At 45.8% G+C, this 21,189-nt stretch overlaps 1 protein-coding gene across 4 annotated transcripts in view; it reads left to right on the top strand.

Annotated features, from left to right (window-relative positions):
- Positions 1-21,189, top strand: part of TMEM94 (transmembrane protein 94) — a 92,681-nt gene that overhangs the window by 40,067 nt on the left and 31,425 nt on the right. For 3 of the 4 annotated variants that reach the window (XM_056857570.1, XM_056857552.1, XM_056857561.1), the window contains exons 7-16: positions 1,064-1,166; positions 2,357-2,443; positions 4,295-4,411; positions 5,802-5,858; positions 8,428-8,532; positions 9,796-9,960; positions 12,395-12,607; positions 13,827-14,148; positions 16,123-16,296; positions 19,238-19,340. In XM_056857570.1, the coding sequence (XP_056713548.1) occupies positions 1,064-1,166; positions 2,357-2,443; positions 4,295-4,411; positions 5,802-5,858; positions 8,428-8,532; positions 9,796-9,960; positions 12,395-12,607; positions 13,827-14,148; positions 16,123-16,296; positions 19,238-19,340 (1,446 nt within the window). The remainder of the gene's footprint in view (positions 1-1,063; positions 1,167-2,356; positions 2,444-4,294; positions 4,412-5,801; positions 5,859-8,427; positions 8,533-9,795; positions 9,961-12,394; positions 12,608-13,826; positions 14,149-16,122; positions 16,297-19,237; positions 19,341-21,189) is intronic. The other variant, XM_056857578.1, reaches the window with a different exon arrangement.

Here is a 21,189-nt window from a genome sequence, read left to right as displayed (position 1 = left end):
TGCCTTATAGACATAAAATGTTTGCCACATGCTCTTAGATGTCTGCTGCTTGCAGGCTATTAGAACGGAGTGTGCTGTTCCCGTTGCATGGTGTAATGAGGTAATGATTTTCCGCCATCGTGCATCAGATGGATAAAATTGGGAAGTACAATACAAGGGTAGAAAATACGTGAAACGATGTCAGATTCTTGGTACATCCCGTTTGAAAATAATTTCTTCATCTTCCCATTTTAATTGGGTTACTAATGTATAAGGCCTTTTGAATAAGCTGGCACATGTGAGTAAGAGAGCTCTTAGTCCTCCCAAGTCCATTAGATATGTTTTGGATCTTGAGCAGCTGATAATTTTCTCAAGAGGTAGAATGAAGCCTGTTTTGTAATGCTTAAATGTCTCCATACTCTCAGATGCAGAACAAATCAGGATGGAACACCTGTGTTTAGGGAATGAGAGGGGACCCATTCTGACTAAGGAAGATCCCTCTAAAAAGGGTGTGTGTGTACCTTTGTGTGTGTTAAGTGCCATCAAGTCGCTTCCGACTCCTGGCGACCCTATGAATCAATGTCCTCCAAAATGTCGTATCTTTAACAGCCTTGGTCAGGTCTTGCAAATTGAGGGCCGCGGCTTCCTTTATAGAGTCAATCCATCTCTTGTTGGGTCTTCCTCTTTTCCTGCTGCCTTCAACTTTTCCTAGCATGATTGTCTTTTCCAGTGACTCTTATCTTCTCATAATGTGACCAAAGTATGACAGCCTCAGTTTAGTCATTTTAGCTTCTAGGGTCAGTTCAGGCTTGATTTGTTTTTTGGGAGGTCCAGGGTATCCGTAACACTCTCCTCCAACACCACATTTCAAAGTAATCTACTTTCTTCCTATCAGCTTTTTTCATTGTCCAGTTTTCACACCCATACACAGTAATAGAGAACACGATGGCATAAATTAATCTAGTCTTGGTGGCCAGTGACACATTCTGACACTTCAAAATCTTTTCTAGCTCCTTTACCTTTACTGTGCCTTTAATGTTGCATTGATTAGTTTGGAGACCTAAACAATTGTTGCCGGTTTCAGGTTGTGTTTGGACATGGCTGTGTCCCGTCCCGTGACTGCTCTGGATAACGAGAGGTTCACGGTACAGTCAGTGATGCTCAAGTACGCTGTTCCTGTTGTGCTGGTAAGTTCTTACGTTCTGTGGATGGGCTGCTACTTGTGACCTTTCTTGCCCCTAGTCAGGTGCCAGGAACATCACAGTTGATCTCTGGCTTCTTGAAAGTGTTGGCTCTTGATCCGTTTGGAGTAGAAGAGTGAAGGTCTTCAGCGCTTGCTAATTTAGTTGTTTAATATGGGGAGAAGTTCCTTGTGTGTGCAGAAGAGAACTGCACACAACTGGCACTAGCCATGGTGGTCATGGTAAGGACTGCATCCTTAGGCTCAGGATTGTCTCTTTATTATTACTACTGTAAACTGAGGTTTTAGGAATAGAGTCCACTAGTGTCGTGGCTCAGTGGTAGAGCATCTGCTTGGCATGCAGAAGAGTCCCAGGTTCAATCCCCGGCATCTCCAGTTAAAGGGACCAGGCAAGTAGGTGATGTGAAAGACCCCTGCCTGAGACTCTGGAGAGCTGCTGCCGGTCTGAGTAGACAATACTGACTTAGATGGACCAAGGGTCTGATTCAGTATAAGGCCACTTCATGTGTTCATGTGTCGTGTGTTCTTGTACATCCTCAGTGTGCATCATTATAGGAGAAAAGGGTTAGATTTTTAGCCTGCTCTCTGAAGCCTTGGGACCTGATCAACATTGAAAAATGTTGGGCAGCAAACCATAGGTTGGTTTGGGTTAGTGATATTGTAATGTAGTGATAACCTGATGGCATTTCTTTAATCCAAGGGGACCCACCCTTTTTAAGCCTGTGGACACCTTTGAAATTCTGACAACAGGGTGGTGGGTGCAATCACTGAATGGCTGCTGCAGAACGCAGAGCCAACCACAAAATGTCAGGGAGTGAGGTTATGCATAACTCTAATAGTAACTCTTCAGCAGTTCAGGCAGATGCTCTGCTTAACAGTGCGCTTTTTAAAATGAGTACCCAGCTTACTTACAGTGAAGATCCTTGTGCTGTGGCAGCAAGCTGTTTCCAAAGCAACATTTAAAAAACAACCTGCACAGCCAATCAGATCTCCAGTGGCTAATCAGAAGCCCTATTGGGCAAAAGCCCCACCTGGCCCTGCCCACTTTCTAAAAACTCTTGGCAGGCGCCACTGTACTCATGGGCACCACACTGGGGATCCCTGCTTTAATCTTTCTAGGGATAGTCATGGGGTTTTGATTGTGTTTTAATGCCATCTGCTCTACTTCTATGGTAGATCAGCTTTTTGGTCACCAATGCCATGCGCACTGTTTTCAAGGCTCCTGGAGTTGTCTCATGGCAGTACATGCTTCTTCAGCTGCAGGTAAGAAAAACTTTTCTTCCTTCCCCCTTCCTCTGTTGTGTCACAACTGAAGTTAATTCCTCTATAGGAAAATTGATGTCCCTTCCATCAGTTGCTTACTCTTGAGACAGTATTTATATATTAAGATATGCTTGATGTTCTTTGTGTCGAAAACCAGTCTAAAAAAGTATTGCACTATGGGTGTGAAACGTACTGACTTAATACTAGCTCATCAAGGAAGATAAGCAGGTTCCCTTGAATGTTGTCCAGTGTAAAGCAGGTTCCTACCTCCTTTTTTGGGTAGGATTATACTTTGTCCATTGCTACTGAGATATTCAGTCTTGGTTGTTCCCCTTAGATTTCCCGGCAATGGCTACGGCAAGGGGTTTCTGCTTTCCATCTCAGAGTAATACAGAAGTAGCCGATTTCCCTCTCTGTGTCAAAGCACCCTACCCTGGTTTGCAGGAGATCAGCAATTCAAATCTGAACTGGAGCACCGATAATCTGAAATCTGAGTTTTGTGTGTGGGGTTTAAGTGGATGGGAGAAATGGCCATCCTTGTCAGTTCTAATTTGGGTAAAAGTAGCCATTTGGGGCCAGGGTGAAGAGCTTTTGTCAGGCCCAAATAGCTGCCGTAGCTTTTCAGCCTAGCAATGGCGAGGGTCCTTTTAATGAGATGTCTGCTGTTTGTGTGCTACAATGTGTTGCAGCCCCATCTGGTACTCTCACCTTTGTAACAGCAAGGGTTCAGAGGTAGAGCTGTTGGAAGGCACTCTAATTTGAGCTGTCCTTGATGATTTGGGAATTTCAGCTAACACGGAAAGCGGGTGCCAGACCTCTTGATGTGCACTGGCAAATGGAAGCAGCTCCCAGCCCAAGTTTTGTTGTTTGGGTACCCTTCAAGTGGATGAGCTTCTTCCATAAGTGTCTGCATAGTTCAGCGCCATTTGTTTTTATGTGCATTCATGGGAACCAAGAGCAGTCAGCTTACCATTGCTGATGGTCTAGTTATTCTCCTTTTGTGAAAGCACGGTAGCATTTTTGTCCATGGTTCTCCTCCTTGCCTGCCTTTGGTTCCAATTCGCTGACTTTCAGAAAAAATGGCCAGGATAAGGGGAGAGAGGTCTATAAAATTATGCAAGGTTTGGAGAGAGTGGACAGGGAGAAGCTTTTCTCCCTCTCTCATAATACTAGAACGTGGGGTCATCTGCTGAAGCTGGAGGGTGAGAGATTCAAAACTGATAAAAGGAAGTCTTTCTTCGCGCAACGCATAGTTAAATTGTGGAACTCCCTACCCCAGGATGTGGTGATGGCTACCAACTTGGAAGGCTTTAAGAGGGGAGTGGACATGTTCATGGAGGAGAGGGGTATTCATGGCTACTAGTCATGATGTATACTTATTCTCTGCAGGATCAGAGGAGCATTCCTATTATCTTAGGTGCTGTGGAACACAGGCAGGATGGTGCTGCTGCAGTCGTCTTGTTTGGGGGCTTCCTAGAGGCACCTGGTTGGCCACTGTGTGAACAGACTGCTGGACTTGATGGTCCTTGGTCTGATCCAGCATGGCTTTTCTTATGTTCTTATGATTACCTACCTATGTATACATATATCAGTGTATGGGGAAGGGTTGGGCCTCTGCACTCTCATCTCTTCTATTTTTAACCATATTCTTTATTTTTATGATTACTGTGTATGTGTGCTTAATTACTTTGAGTGCTGGTCTCATCCCAGAAAAGTATACAACAACATTTTGGTAGAGTCAATTTCTGCAAAAAAAGTCCATTTCTATTTCAGTCTACCTGGAGATGAATCACCCATCTCCAGCTGTGCAGAGCCATTGCACTTACTAGTGAATCGGGATGCTTTTTACAGGTCAATGGTGTGTTGCCCATCCTGCCACTACTTTTCCCAGTCCTGTGGATTCTTGCTACCGCCTTTGGCGAAGCCAGAGTCTTGGCCCAGATGAGCAAGACCTCACCTACTTCCCTGGTAAGTGTGTAGCAACAGGGTACACTTGGAAAGGAAGGGGAGAGGATGGAGAGGGCAAGACCATGGATTCTAGAGTGGAATCTGCAAGCTGCTTCTAGAGTTGCGGCGTGCAGCTGTGACTGACTCCTTAGATGGTTCCTCCTGTGAATTGTCAGTGCTTACAAATGGAAGATACTAGTGCAGCGCAGGGGAGGAATAAGTAAGTAGAACTAAAATGGGTCAACGGGGTGCGAATGGGCAAAATGGGGCGATAAGAGGTCCTGATTGACAAGCTGCTGGTCACAGTCTCAAGGTTTCTTCTGAAGGCTCAAGTAGCAGGTGTCTGGAGAACCCAAGGGCCTTATTGTCCCAGGTAACAGTGGTACTCAGGCTCTAAATTTGGCTGTTCTGCAAAGATTTCAAGCAACAGTCTGAAATCTGTAAAGACGCTGCCGTTTACACTGTCGGATGCTGTGGGGCCCAGGGACAAATGGGCATGTGTGTGTTACCTTTGCGTGAATTGACTCTTAACCCTCTCCAGTTGCTCCTTCGGTCTCTCCTGACGGTTGCCTTCTCTCCCCACCCCGCTTGCTTTCTGTGGACATGTGAAGCTTGATTTCCTTTATCTTCCTCTTCCCTCTGCATTTGTTGCCAGCACCTACCTGTCACCCAGGCTCATATTCCCAATTGGTTTTTCATTTGTAGACTTTTCTACTCCGCAGCCCACAAAGCAGTGCCAGTTCTTTCCCTGCAATTGCATTTCTGATGTGATTCTGCATCTTTGCCCTTGCTGCCAAAAATGCTTATTTGTGTCTTGGATGAGTTCTGACTTGAGCTAGAGCAGCATTCTCTCTTGTTCCCTTTACTCCAGATAATTTGGAATGTACTAGGTATGATCATTGCCTTCTCCACCATCTTGAAATGCAACACTTGTATCCTCTGGTCCTCTCCAAGCCTTTCCTTCACCTTTGGACCAGACTTGAGCTAGCTGTGTCCCATTCTGCATGATCTCACTTTTCTTTTCATTTGGTCCTCATCCTCCTTCCCTGGTTTCTTCTTCAAGCCTTCCTCTCAGCAACCTTCGTTTTTGGTGCTGCTGCCTCCCCCCCGCTTCTTTGGCCATTTTAAAATATTCTGTTCTGTTGTGGTAAAATGCTTGGTTCTGGTCACTGTTGTCTTCTAGTCCCAAGGAGAACCTTGAGTTTTCCTCACTGACCTCGTCTCTGTAAGACACTGGGAACGAGGCTGTACCACTTCTGGTTTAACGTGCAACTTGTAAAAACGTAGCCACGGCAGCATTCAGGTCCTTTCTTCTCTGTCTCCCCCTGGTGAGCTGTGTTTTCAAGACGGATGTTCCTTGTGCCTCGTTTCTAAGCATCTTGAGAGTAACCAATCTGTTCTCTTGCTGCAGCTGGCTAAGTTCTCAGAGGATACACTCAGCAGCTACACAGAGATGGTATCTTCCCAGGTACTATTTTATTAACCAGTCTTGCATCTCCTGTTCTTGTGGTGTTGCACAACGTTGTGAGGTCCTCCCTTCCTCTCTCTCTTTGTAATCTGCTTGCCCCTATCATGCTTATTTCCTGTTGTCGGTGCTTTCATTTTGCTGTTCTGTTCTGCTCCGCATGCGGTTGCACAGCTTTCCCACATGCTCTTCCTTGATGTTCACAGAGATCTGGTTCCCTTTGGTTGCTTGAGCTGAGAACAAAAAGGGCCATGTGATTTAACCCTGTGATTGCTTTAAAGCTAATTCAAGCTATGGTCACTGATTATCTTTTGAGGTGGAAATGGCTGGCAAAGAGATACTGGTAAGTATCCAGGGGAATTAAAGCAGAATTTCATATTTATCTTTAAAAAAATCATCAGGATCAAATTATAAAACTCAATAACTTTGGTAAATGAGAGCATAGAGCCTATGTTTGTGTGTTTCATGGAACCCGGCTGGGGGAAGTGGATTTCTTAGTATTTCCAAGAGTCTGTGAAAGTCTGTCAGAGGCTTGGGTGGAGGATACAACTTGACTTCCCTTCTCCACCTGCATCTGCCTGCTCTTCTTATGTGCTGAAGCTTCATCAAGAAGACAATTTTAAAAGCTCACCTTACCCACCCAAAGCATGATTTAGATAACACTAAATAAGGACAACTAGTCTAGCAGCACTGGCTGTTTTTGTTTTAAACTCAGGATAAAACCATTGGTTTTTTCATGGTCCTCTTGTATTGCAGTAATTTGGTAGAATATTATGATGATGATGAGCAGATCCTTAGTGATGATGATGAGCAGGTCCTTAGTGCTTTTCCCCAAAGAGCTGGGGTGACCGAGAACCCTAGGATTGCCAATCCCAGCTATTAAAAAAATAATCACTTGTTATGGTCTTTTAAATACATGTGAACATACAGATTATGGAGGCAAACCTAAGGGGGGTCTACTCAGAAGCAAGTTCCATTTATTCAATAGGGCTTACTCCCAAGAAAGTAATTTTTAGGATTGCAGCCTATATCTGTATCTTTAGTCAGAGAAAGGTTTTTGTTTTGTTTTTGACAACTATATTCCCCCCCTTTTTTCCCCCCAGCAGTTGAAACACAGTTGTTACGATTTTGTTTCCTAGAAATTGCAATGTTCTTTCCTATCCCAGACCCTTTTGTACCAGATAGGAAAATACTATCCCCTGAGGATTGCTGTCTCTGTTTGGCTCTTAGTCCACACCCCTTGTCTAAGGATGATAAGATAACAAGGTCACAAACTACTAATAAATTTAGCAATGTGGTTGCTGCTGCTGAGAAACCATACTTCAAGGTAGGGGATACATTCTAGTATATAAACTTTGGATTGCTCAGTTACTGGACACGAATCCTTGTCCTTCATGAAGCAAACAGAGGAGTTAAGATATGCTTTCATTTTTTTTTCTTGTTTCTGATACATATCGTATTGCTAAGTAAAAAGAGAGTGACCCTCTGAACGTAGCTAGATCTGTGGCCTTCGGTGCACAGTCCTTGGATTACCAATGCAACAGTTCCTGGTTTAAACTAGATCCATTGTAAGATTAAATGAAATCTGATTATACCTCTTTCAAGAATTTGCACAAGGGCTTTAAGTGTAGCTGGGCACCTTCAGAATGGAACATATCACTTAAGAACTGTTCTAGTCCTGGGATTCCACTTTCATTAAGTAAAGTAGTGGTCAGGAGGTCAGCAGAGGTCTCTCCGGTTACATAACCAATTTATTAAGACAACATTGGCGAGTCGTTAGTGGTGCGCTTTCTGCCTATGTGTCATATCTTTAACAAACTGGGAATCATTAGTGGGGATTGTCCAACATGGTGTAGTGGTTAAGAGCAGTGGTTTGGAGCGGTGGAGTCTGATCTGGATAACCAGGTTTGATTCCTCACTCCTCCACATGAGCGACGGAGGCTAATCTGGTGAACCGGGTTGGTTTCCCCACTCCTCCACATGAAGCCAGCTGGGTGACCTCTCTCAGGCCCACCTTACAGGGTGTCTGTTGTGGGGAAGGGAAGGTGATTGTAAGCCGGTTTGATTCTTCCTTAAGTGGTAGAGAAAGTCAGCATATAAAAGCCAACTCTTCTTCTATCACCTGTGTGTATTAAAAAATCCCTGGTCAGTAAATTGTTTCCAAAAGGATTCAACCTGACATAAGGTTTACTAAAAATGTTGTTTATTTATTAGCCCTTTATCTGATCCCATAGCAATGCTGCCTGAATGGGCTGCCATACGAAAATTAAACCCACAATGAAATCCATAAAACAAACCTTATAACCCAAATCTCATCCCATGTGAACTACCCCCCCCCCCAAAGAAAAAGGTAGCAATGACCAAGCAGGCTTCCATATTGTTTGTTTGCATCGAGCAGGTTGGAGTTGTTTCATCTTTTCTTTTTAGCCTCCTGGCATCCCCTGTGTATGTGGTCCTAGCTTTCTGGAAGTGGATCACAGTTCAAAATGAAACCCACCTGAAACCCGCCTCTTCCTCGCTCAGTGCAATGCACAGTTGTCAAAGTCTTGTGGCTCTCTGTTTTTCCTGGCAGGAAATGATACGGTGTATCTGGAGCCATTTTGTGCATGTCCTGAAGGGCAAGTCTCCAACACTCACCTTCACCTCCAGCTTGCTTCACAGCTTGGGATCTGTCACAGTAAGTATGATTGCAAGGAGAGATTTGATAACTGATACCCTAATTTCCTTGATAAGAGAGCCTTTGCAGGTCCATTAATTTAGTGTTCTTGTTTGCTTTGTTGTGAAAAAAGATTCTTCTAAGTCCCATGAGGAGATTTCTTACGTAAGCTGGGATGGTGGCTTTTAGGTAATGTGTTCAGACTGACCTGATATCTGGAGTAAAGTAGGTCAGGTTCCTGCCATGGCTGTGACAATCTAGCTCAGCTTGATAGCTAACTAGATCCAAGCAATTGACTATAGTTTTCCCCCATATCTAGAAAAATGTGATAAGCCTGAAGTTCTGTGAAATTTGGAGTGTAAATTTGGAGCAGATTACTTCTTTACCTTCTTGGGACACGCTGCCATTGACCTGCTATAGGGTCTGGCCCTCTGTCTGTTCAAACCCCAGGCATAACTTTTGCTGCAAACTCAGAGAGTGCATGGATATGGTCTTTGTGGTATCAAGAAGACTACCTTCTTGGAGATCAAGCCCTATGAGGAAAGGCTGAGGGAGTTGGGAATGTTTAGTCTGGAGAAGGGTGAGGGGGGACATGTTTGCTCTTCAAGTGTTTGAAGGGCTGTCATTTAGAGGAGGGCAGGGAGCTGTTCCTGTTGGCAGCAGAGGATAGGGTTTAAATTGCGGGCAGAAAGGTACCGGCTGGATATTAGGAATTTTTTTTTTTTACAGTAAGAGCTGTTCGACAATGGTATCAGCTACCTAGGGAAGTGGTGAGCTCTCCCTCACTGGCAGTCTTTAAGCAGAGGCAGGGCAAGCACTTGTCAGGGATGCTCTAGGCTGATCCTACATTAAGCAGGGGGTTGGACTAGATGGCCTGCATGGTCTCTTCCAACTCAACGATTCTGATTCTACCTTTTGAGGGACAGGCAGTGGTTCATTACAGGGTAACTAAAGGCCATAGGTCGCTGTTTAGTTGTTAATCCCTCTCGGTGAATAAGGGGTGCCACTTGCCACCTAAGTATCGATCTTAACGGTTCTGTGATGGCACCTGTACATAATCCTGCCATTAGAGCCAAGGTTATTCTAGAGCTGATCTCGGTTCAGTAGCAGTAGACCTGCGAAGACTGAGGCTACTTGGAAGGGGAGGGGGCCTGCTTCCTCTTGGGCCTGCAAGCTGAGGTGTCCTGCCTGATGTTTATCTGCCTCAGTGATTTAGACCACAGTCTTGCCAATAGTTTATTGTATATCTCTGGGGTGTTGTGGGATGTCTTGGGCCTGTTTTAGGTGCTTTGCTGTGTGGATAAGCAAGGAATTCTGTCCTGGCCTAATCCCAGTCCAGAGACGGTTTTGTTCTTTAGTGGCAAGGTGGAGCCTCCTCATAGCAGCCATGAAGACCTGACAGACGAGATCTCCACACGTTCCTTTTGCCATCCAGAAATGGAAGAAGAGGTAAGAGTCCTTGAGCCGCAAAGGATGCCTTGACCAAGACCCTCTGGATTCAGTTCTAATATTTTCCCCACCGATTTCTGCCGCAAGGAAAAACTAAATCAGTAGCGTTAACAGATGCTCCAAATTCTTCAACAGGCACTTGCAATAATGAGGAGTCTGGTGCATGTTGGGTTCAGGATATTTTGTTGTCCCAAGCAGGGCACGTCCAGTTCCTTTTCTGGTGCTTCTGGTTGGTTCCTGGGAGCTGATACCCATCCTGCACTGCTGGTGGCTGGGAGCAGGTCAAGTGTTCTGCTGGCATCCCCTCATTGAGCCCCCCCAATCAGTCCTTTCTGTGGCTTGATTCAGTCCTTTCTGTGACTTTATCAGTCCGCTCTCGGGGCACCTTAGCACCAATAGGTTCATTGTGGCTTTCATATTTTAGAGCAGGGGTGTTGAACTTATTTGTTACGAGGACCAGATGTGACATAAATGTCACTTGGCCAGGCCATGCCTTGCCAGCCCAGATTGGGACGGGGTGGGTGGGTGGCTGCCTCGGCTGGCTCATGGGCTGGATAATAGCTGTAAAGGGGCTGGATCCAGCCCATGGGCCTTATGTTTGGCAGCTCTGTTCTAGAGCCTCCTTCACCAGATGCAAGAAAGGCAGGCTGAAATTGAATTAAAATTACATTTTTATGCAACACTCAGATCTATTCAGGATTGTATGTGTGTGTGTGGGGGGGTTGATCTAAACTGGCAATTTCTACCACTTCTCTTTTCCCCCTGCCCCAATGTCACTCCTCAGAGTTCTCTTTCCCTCAGGAGCAGCATTTAGGGCAGAACCGTGGGAGTGGGGAGGCAGGAAAATTTTCTTTTACTGCTGGAAAATTTAGTCTGGATCCACTATTCCCAGCCATGGTAATACCTTTGCTGTTCCAGTGTAACAGTTTTAGTGGGTGAGAGCCCTGATTTTAATTAAAATCTAACCTGTATGGTGTTGTTTTTGTGGTGTGATACAGTTTGAAAAGACTTTAAAGCAGGGGTCCTCAAACTTTTTAAACAGGGGGCCACTTCACTCTCCCTCAAACACTGTTGGGGGCCGGACTATAGTTTGAAAAAAATATGAACAAATTCCTATTCACACTGCACATACTGCTCAGCAGTAACGCACAAGCTCACTCACTAGCAAACACACACACAAGCCCACTCACTAGCAGGCACACACACAAGCTCTTTAATTAACAGGCATTTATACTATTAAAGGTGAAGGTTTCCCCTACACCACGCTCACCTCTGCAGCGTAACAAAGATATAGTTAGTATTTTGCTCTGGCTGGGTTTTATAGCACCAGGATTGCACTGTTATAGGAACCGCCAGAACTGAAAGGGCACACAAAATCTTTCATGGTCGTCATCTGACTACAAAACCCCACTGATGTCCCCCAGCAAAGAGAAACCAGCTATTCTTTTCCTACAGAAGAAAAGTGGGCAACTGGCCACCCTGTGCCACCAGATGTGGCATATATGCCTACCTCTCGTCGGGCACACTACCGATGCCCAGGGAAGGGGCCAGCTGCATGCTTAGGCTCAGTCTCCCACTTAGGCTTTCTGCAAAATCTTCGTTTCTGCAAAAGATGCTGTGCAGTTTTCAGCGAGACGCCAAGAAAGGAGGGCGGGGTGCGGGCGGGGGGGAAGAGAGGTCAAATTAGGACCGATTTAAAAAGGGAGAGGGTGAATATGGATAAAAAAAGAGGTAAATTTAGGAGGGGAAGTGGGAAAGGTCAGTTTGAAGGAGAGGGCTGCAGGGTGGGTCACTAGTCTAGCAGGAGGTCGGCTTGATGCTTCCTGGGCATGCTGCTATATGGGGCTTATTTATTTTTTTAAAAATTCTATCTCAGTGCGATCCTAGGGCCGCTCTCTAAATGCACATTTTCCCCAGCCAAATCCTCAAAAATAAAAAATAAGCCCGTGTGCAGAGTTTTTGCGAATTCAGATGGGGGAAAATGTTTATGCATGGAAGGTTTTGCCTTGGATTTGCTGCTCTCTAGATGCACATTTTCCCCAGCCAAATCCTCAAAAGTCAAAAATAAGCCCCTATGCTGCATCATGGGGCTCGTAGTTCCCGGTGGGGAGGTGCGGCGCTGGTTTTGGGCCCGGCCTGAGGGGCCAGGTTCAGGACCCTGAGGGGCCGAATCCGGCCCGCGGGCCGTAGTTTGAGGACCCCTGCTTTAAAGCCAGTGTCAGATTCTTGAGACTGGTGGGGTAGGAGGGTGGGGGTGGAGAAGAGAGTGAGAGGTGGGAAATCCCTTAAATACCTCCTTTTGTAGAGCAGGGGAACTGAATAGGGGACCACCTTCTTGTCTCCTGGGAAGAATTAAACTGAGTAATGTAGTTTCCTTTTATTTCAGCTTGCATGTTTTACTCTTTTTTCCCCCTGTTCTTATGTTATATTACAGCCTCACGAAAGGGATGCTCTGCTCTCGGGGCCTTTGTCAGACATAGTTCGTATCACCAATGAGCAAGACCGAACCGAGTGGTCTACTGGCAACACCCCAAAATCATCTGACGCTCACATCCACAAGAAAACATCTGGCCGAAGCAAGCACCCTTCGGGATCCAACGTGAGCTTCAGCAAGGACACCGAGTGGGGAGAGGCACAGCCAGTCCAGGTAAGGTATGCAAAGAGCTGCATGTGTGAGGAGACACCTCCCACCCCAGCATCAGAGTGGAGGCGGTGTCCTAGTCTACTAAGACAGAAATGTGGGAGGGGAAGAGCTGGGGTGTGAGCTGGGGAGAATCTTCTAGGCTTATGAGTTGAGAACTTGGCCAAGTATAGTGGGAGGGTAAAGGAAGGAGACACCGCATGTCGTGGACCTGTAAGGCCTTGCCAAAATCGCTTGTAAGTCCCTGTGTGCAAGTACAGTCAGTTTTAAAGCCAGAAAGGGCAATGAGGAAATCACCTGACAGCTGTTGGATTGCCAGTTACCTGACTGGTGACCATGTTGGTTAACTTGAACAATGTGGCTACCAACAAGGGGTTGCCTAATGATGTATCGGCTGCAGTTCTTTGATCCTTTTAGCCTTCTGTGGTTTTCTAAAATGCAATTTGGACAAGTACAGTCACATGAAGCTGGTGTGAGTGTCCGGTTTGTAAAGGCCAAAAGTACCAGCTACTCACAAGTAATGGTGTCTGCCAGGCCATGGCTGTGGGTCAAGTCACACTACTGTTGTGGTCATGCAGTTTCCCATAGAACGCTAGCAATCGCACTTGCCGGTTAAGCGTCTGTGTGTTTTCTATAACCCCGAGAGCCAGAAAATAGTTTGTAAAATGAAAGGTGAGATTCCCCCCCCCCCCAGAATGCTAACTCTTGTGTTGGCTACACTGAAGAACCTTGAGGCCTTCATATGTTAACCTTTCCTACCTTTATGAATCCTGTCTCCACCCCCTTGTTAAGGGGGAGAGCTGCTGGCACTTTAAGTCTAGCACTGCACCCTTTGTCTGTGGTGAGGAGCTGTGCTGAGTAGATCTTGTTCCCTTCCTCCCAGTAAGAGCCAGCATGGTGTAGTGGTTAAGAGCGGTGGTTTGGAGCAGTGGAGTCTGATCTGGAGAACCGGGTTTGATTCCCCGCTCCACCACATGAGTGGCGGACTCTAATCTGGTGAACTGGATTTGTTTCCCCACTCCTACACACGAAGCCAGCTGGGTGACCTTGGGCTAGTCACAGCTCTCTTAGAGCTCTCTCCGCCCCACCTACTTCACAGGGTGTCTGTTGTGGGGTGAGGAAGGGAAGGTGATTGTAAGCTGGTCTGAGTCTCCCTTAAGCGGTAGAGGAAGTCGGCAGATAAAAACCAACTCTTCTTCTTAACCTGACTCCCTTTTGAACGTAGAGTCAGTTCGAGGGTGACAGCGAGGGGCTGATGTGTGAGGCCGAAGACTTTGTGTGCGATTACCACCTGGAGATGCTCAGCCTGTCTCAGGACCAGCAGAACCCCTCCTGCATCCAGTTTGACGACTCCAACTGGCAGATGCACTTAACCTCCCTGAAGCCCCTGGGCTTGAACGTTCTGCTCAACCTGTGCAACGCGAGCGTGACAGAACGCCTGTGCCGCTTCTCCGACCACCTCTGCAACATCGCCTTACAGGAAACACACAACGCCGTGTTGCCTGTCCATGTGCCCTGGGGGCTCTGTGAGCTCGCCAGGCTTATAGGTAAGGATGGTAACGATTGTGGTGGTCGGTGGTGGAGGTCCAACGTAATTTTTGCTGAGTTGCTTAGGCGCTGTTAGAAAAGTTTCCCTTGCTTGAATGCTGACAAACCTGAAAGGTCACTTTTGCCTGTACATCTTTTTGTTGGGTCGGCGGGGTCAATGTCTTGCCATGATCAGACCTTTGTTCGGATCTTTGGAAGTCATTACCTGGTGGCATCAACATTGTGCGGAAGGTTGGGCAGAGAAGATGTGGCTTGCAGTGGCAATCAGTGTAGCCTTAACAGAAGGAAAAAAGAGGGGAATGAAACCCAGCCTAGAAAACAGAAGCTGGGTACCCAAGGTTGGGTGGAATCAACAAAATATATAGATAATGTAAATATAATTTATTTAAAACGCTATGTCAAGATAAAAATTATTTTAAAAAACGTTAAAACAGCACAATGGCATTTCCTCAGGTTGGTATCTATAACCACATGCCAGACGCCAACATTACAATCAGCCAATTTAGGTTACAATCAGCCAGTTTTGATCAACCCAACATCTTTCTTCGTGGGGTTGGTGGGGTCAGTGTCTTGTCACAATGAAACCTTTGCTCATTACCTGGTGGCGTCAACATTGTGTGGAAGGTTGGGCAGAGAAGATGTGGAAATCAGTGTAGCCTTTCTATACTTTACTGTACTAAGTCAGTGTAAGCTAGCTGGGTCTAGAGACAGTGTGTTACCGTTCATAGTCTGAACAAGGCAGAAAACGTGCTGTGCGCGTGAGAGCTCTCTCTGCCAGTTCCTCTCACGTTTGCCAAGCTCTTTTTGCATCCAAGAGCCTGCGAAAAGCGATGTGGGCGGCATCAGCTCTCTACTGAGCTTTAAAAAAAAATTGCATGTGGATAGGGCTGTTTAGCTTGGAAAGAAGGCGGTTAATAGGAGACACGATAGAGATCTATAAAATTATGCATGGTTTGGAGAGAGTGGACAGGGAGAAGCTTTTCTCCCTCTGTCATAGTACTAGAACACAGGGTTATCTGCTGAAGCTGGAGGGTGAGAGATTCAAAACTGATAAAAGGAAGTCTTTCTTCACACAACGCATAGTTAAATTGTGGAACTTCCTGCCCCAGGATGTGGTGATCGCTACCAACTTGGAAGGCTTTAAGAGGGGAGTGGACATGTTCATGGAGGAGAGGGGTAGTCATGGCTACTAGTCATGATGTATACTTATTCTCTGCAGGATCAGAGGAGCATGCCGAATATATCAGGTGCTTTGGAACACAGGCAGGATAATGCTGCTGCAGTCGTCTTGTTTGTGGGATTCCTAGAGGCACCTGGTTGGCCACTGTGTGAACAGACTGCTGGACTTGATGGTCCTTGGTCTGATCCAGCAGGGCTTTTCTTATGTTCTTATGTTCTCATAATCGTATGGCAAGGTTGCGTCTACTGCTTCTGTAATTGAGAGCAGTCTCTTCTTCTGTCTTGCAGGGCCAGTTGTTGTTGTTTATTTGTTATGGCCAATGGCCAGGATAAGCAGGGCCAGTTCATAGATCTGGTGACCTCCGAGCGGTGGCCTCACAGATTGTGTGGGGCCACTGCTAGACTTGTCCTGCAGTTTATATGAACACCCCTTCTGCCAGATATGCAGTCACTGTGCAGTCATTGTGGCTCAAGAAAGGGTTTTCATAACTGCAAATTGTGGCAGCTGTGGTTGCAGCCTCCATTTTGGGGCACCATTAATAGCACCTACTAGTTAGAAACTTGATGGTGATCTAACATGCTAATTGCGTACGGATAGCCAGAAGTGTGAACTAGAGCTCAGTGATGTGGTTAAGCTGCAAGAAATGTGGAGGGTGAAATATTGGCTTAACACCACCAGTAGAGTCGGGGTGGAGAAGAGCAGCAAGACAGAATGATGGACATTCAAAGAGGCCAGCACCAAGTTTCCTGGGCTTCCAACTAACCTTCCTTCTTCTTCCATGTTAATTTTATAGGCTTTACACCTGGTGCCAAAGAGCTTTTCAAGCAGGAGAACTACTTGGCACTTTATCGTTTGCCCTCCGATGAGATGGTGAAAGAGACGATGCTTGGGAAACTCTCATTCGTCACCAAGAGGAGACCGCCTTTGAGTCACATGATCAGCCTTTTTGTTAAGGATACCACTACCAGTAAGGCTACTCACCTGGCTGTCTTCTGACTAGCATGTGATTGGAAGTGTGATGATCATGTATGACCTCAGCAATGGCCATTTGCCTTGCAGCACATCCATGTTTCTTCAAGATCTTGATATGTATTCTAAGAACAGAAATGGACTGGGGGAGAGGTTCTAAGGAGCAAGGAGGAAAAACTCATCTGTCAATAAGATGCCTTTTAAGAAGGTCCCTGGATGAGGAGCTCCTTTTCAGTGTCCTGCTTACTCTAGTCTCAGCTGTGGCCTAAACCTAGCATAGGGAGGATGGTTCCAGTTGCCGCCTTGAGGCAGTGGCAATCTATGATACTGAACGCACTTCCAGTATAGTAAGGTATCTCATTGGCTTGTTTGTTATTTCCTTCTGCCTTTTAGTAGGCGTGAATATGTTCTTGGCTGGCAGAACTGAGGTGCTACACTTCTGTGGAGAAGGAATGGTCCACACCCTTGTTTTTCCCTTTCCCTTTTATCCATGATCCCCTAGTGTCTGCAGAAACTGGGGACAAAAAAAAAAAAATCAAATTTAGGCACTGAGGGATGTTTTTTTAAGGCATTTACAGAACCACCTATAAGTGCCAGGATCAAGTCTTGAATGTAGTAGTTGCTTGTTGGAAGTCCCTTGGAATGGATTAATAGCTGATGAACAGTCCAAGGAAGTCAAACTCTATTTGATTGGATGTCACAATCAGTTTGGATTTTGTGATCATGCATACTTTCAAAGTAAAAGGTTTAATTATGTGCAGGTGCTTTTCTGCTGGAGTTCTCTCTCTGTTGGTTCTGGCCCCTTACATCTTTGGATTATCCCCTGATTTCTGTATGCATTTTTGTGCCTTTAGTTATTCACTTCGGATTTTTTGTTTTCCCAGCGGTTTCCCCCCAGCTCTTTCGAGATCACTTTTACCCCAATGTTTTTCCGGAAGACAATTTTAAGCCAGCTTTTCCCTAGAGTGTAATGTTTCTACTGGCCTTCTTTGTCCCACACACCTCCAGCCCACTTTTCAACTATTGGACTGTCGTCATCATTAACCACTCCGTCTCCCCCCCCCCCAAAATAGTGATTTCAATTTTTTTTAAAGGACCCTAAAATGTCGATGTAACTTTGTAGTCTTGTAATGACCGTTCAGCCAGGTTCTCTAAATTCCCAGCTTTAAAAAAAAAGTCCATTGTGGAGATATAAGAAAAAAGGCATATCTCCTCAAGGGAAGAAACTAGAGACTTTTTAAAAATTAAAGCTGGGAATTCAGAGAACCTGCATAAACTATAATTAAAATACTGCAGTGTTATATCAATATTTTAGGGCAGTTTTCTAAAAAAATAAAGGGGGTGCTGTAATGACACCAATGACGAAAGCACCCTCCCTTGAAAATCCTCATTATTTAAACAAGTGGAAGAGAATAAACTGACTCCACAACTGTAAAAATGCACAGGGAGGGCATATGTGCAGAAGAACCCAGCCTAAACCAATTCCAATGCTTGTGGATCGACTCCCAAGAAAATCAGGAGTAACTCCAGCATGTGGAAAAGGTCCAGGAATATCCCACTTGCATTGCAGCTTTCTAGGATGTGTGAAAGGTCTGAACGGTTGTGCGAATTGCTCAGGATGGTTTCAGTTCAATTTAATATTATTTTTGACAGTGACACCCCTGGTAGGCTTAAAGCATCAATAAATAAAATACGTAAAAGCTCAGAATGTCTTTTTCACATTCCAGCATGACCGAGATATGGATGGAGTTGTGCAGGTGGACAAAAGCAGCAGGTTCTTTGAGGGCCTAACTGTATGACACGTGCAGGGGGTCTGCTGTGGGTCCTGTTGACTGAAATAATATCTGGACATGGGGGGAAATCAGGTGCCTGTTACGGATCAACACTGTAGTGCCCGGGGAGAGGGGGCTTAAGCCTTTGCTCCATGCTGTTTTCCCAACTTGAAATGACCCTGGAGATCTGCTGTTTTCCCCACTGGGAAAGCTTAAGTGAAGGGATCCCTAGCCTTTTGGAGTCTGTGGGCACCTTTGGTATTATGACAAAGGGTGGTGGGCGCAGCCACAAAAGGGCTACCACAGGAGCTGGAGCCCACCACAAGATGCCTGCCACAGGAGGCAGAACCAACACAAAACAAAATGTCAGAGAGCTAGGCCGTGCATAACTTTAATAGCAAGTTGTCAACATTTCAAGCAGAAGCTCTGTAACAGGATGACTTTTTAAATGAACATAAAGTTAAGTGTTTTCTCGCATACACCCAACTCACCTTCAGATCCTTATGCTATGGTTGCGGCTGCTGCTGAAGCAACTTAAAAAAAATCACCACAGCCAATCAGAAGCCCTATCTGGCCCCACCCATTTTCTAAAAACACTTGACAGTCACCAGGAAAGGTGTTGGTGAGTGCCATAGTGCCCATGGGCGTCACACTGGGCACCCTTGGTGTAGCCCATCAGTACACAAGCTTGCCAAATGTGGCTGCTTTGGGTCAGGGAAATGTTGCAGAGAGGAAGGCTTAAGCCCCATTTCCCCAGGTGCTCTGGTTCCAGTCTGAATGGGGTCCCCCTGTCCCTGGACATTACATTTCAGCAAATGCACAGCTCGCCTGGTTGACAGGACCCACAGTGGACCCGTAAGCAGTGTATCATGTAGTTAGTCATCTGCTGGCCATGGAAATTTCCTTCCTGGGAAGCTCTGTCTGGAGGCCCCTTTGGCCTCTCTCCCAGCTGCTGACAGTTGATGTTCTTCTATGGTAGTAATTTAGAGGGTAAAATAAATGACTGATTTTGGCTGCTCTCTCTCTCTCTCCTCCTCCTCCTCCTCGATTTGTCAAACGTACCACAGTGCCTGTGGGCGATACGGAGCATTAGAAATCTGTGAAATTAATGCGTCTTTCATCCAGCAATTTTCAGGCTTAAGACTCGGGCCCAATTTTCTCTGCTAGGCACTGAGCAGATGCTTTCCCATGGGACAGCTGACATCATCCTTGAGGCCTGCACTGACTTCTGGGATGGCGCCGATATTTATCCTCTATCTGGCTCTGACAGGTAGGCAACCTTACCTTCCGCCTGCTCAAGTCACTGGCCTTATCAAATGAATTATTGGCAGAGCTGCTCCTTGAGCCGCATCCTTCAGGCTGTTCATGTTTCTCCGAAGGCAGTTCAAAGCTGCTTATGAATCAGAGCAGCGGCAAGGTGCTGTTTGCAGAGGCTTCCTGCAGAGGAAGGTCTTGACCAGATCCACATATCGTTGGATTTGGTATTGTTGTAATCCTTCACCTTCCTGCCTCGACAGAAAAATTCAGGCAGTGAAGAATTCCAATAGAATTATTATTGAATGTGTAGAATCTGCTTTTAGGATTCATACCAGCAGGGGTATGAAGGCAGTATCGTAGCACTATTGTTGCCTCGATACATGTTTCACCCTTCTAGCATTGTGCTGTGGTCTGGGCTAAAACTGGTTTTACTTCAAGATATACTTTGAAAAAGCCAAAAATAACCCATAGAAGTGCAACCAAGAATTCATGCAGTAGAGGTGTGTGTTTTGTATAACTGTGGTAAGCACCCATTGGTCCCCACAGCAAGCAATTTGCCATTGTCTGTCACCCCTCCCCTCAAAACCTGAAGTGGATTCTGATATAAAACTTTTTTTAGTACAAAAGAAGATGAGTTCTTATTCTCATCAGCAATTGTGTATGAACACATACTGTACACATGAACACATGAAGCTGCCTTATGCTGAATCAGACCCTTGGTCCATCAAAGTCAGTATTGTCTACTCAGACCAGCAGCATCTGTCCAGGGTCTCAGGCAGCTTTCACATCACTTACTTGCCTAGTCCTTTTAACTGGAGATGCCGGGGATTGAACCTGGGACCTTCTGCATGCCAAGCAGATGCTCTACCACTGAGCCACTGTCCCTCCTTTCTTTTTTAAAAAGGAAAAACAGTATCTTATCATTTTTTAAATCAGTTTTTCTGGGGCCAGCATGAGCTCTCCCTTTTCGGCAGTGGGAAGGGCCCTCAAGTCACAGCTGACTTATGGCAACCCCGTAGGGCTTTCAAGGCAAGAGATGAGTAGATGAGGTTGGCCTTTGCCTGCCTCTGCGCAGCAACCCTGGACTTCCTTGGTGGTCTCCCATCCAAGTACTAACCGGAGCTGAGCCTACTTAGCTTCTGAGATATGATGAGATCAGGCAAGCCTGAACCATCCAGGTCAGGGGCCCTCCCTTTCTACCACATCCCAGATGTCTCCTTGGTTGGGGGAAGGGGAGACTTGGGAGGGTAGGTTTTTAAAGAGAAAAAAGGAATTCCTTCTACAGTATTGTAATCATCCCTGTGAAAGGTTCCTTCTCTCTTCTGTTAGTTTCACATGGCTGTCAAGTTATCGGCTGAATTGGAGCAGGTGATACCATTGCAGAAAAGGGGAAGTCGCTTGCTGTTAGATTACATAAATAGCTGTCTGAACTTTTAGCTCATATGACAGCCTTACTGAGCAGAAATGTGTGCAATGCTTAATTTCCTTGGTTTTTCCCGATCGATCGGTTTCTGATTTGTCTTGCATGGGATCAATATGGGTGGGGCTGCTGCTGTCACTTCTAAGCCACACTTGTAAAGGACTCTTGAATGCCGGGTGTGGGGAAGCAAGCGTTGATCTCTTGAGACACGTGGATCATCAGAGGGTTTCGTTGTTTGCAAATCCCTGCACCATTAGTATCAAAGGAATGATACTCCAAACTATCTGAACAGGAACGAATGGAACCTGCTAAGAAAAGCGTTTTATTCCTGGATAGAATCTAGGGGGCCGTATCTCTAGGCCAGTCAGTTCTTTCTGTATTGTGAAGCTACATTGTGCAAAATATGTCTCTGATAGCCATTTGCCTTTTTTCTCTCCCCTCC

This window comes from Euleptes europaea, chromosome 1 (assembly GCF_029931775.1).
Source record: "Euleptes europaea isolate rEulEur1 chromosome 1, rEulEur1.hap1, whole genome shotgun sequence".
NCBI lineage: Eukaryota > Metazoa > Chordata > Lepidosauria > Squamata > Sphaerodactylidae > Euleptes > Euleptes europaea.
The sequence above is the reverse complement of the archived record's forward strand: the minus strand, read 5'-3'. Positions and strand labels throughout refer to the sequence as shown.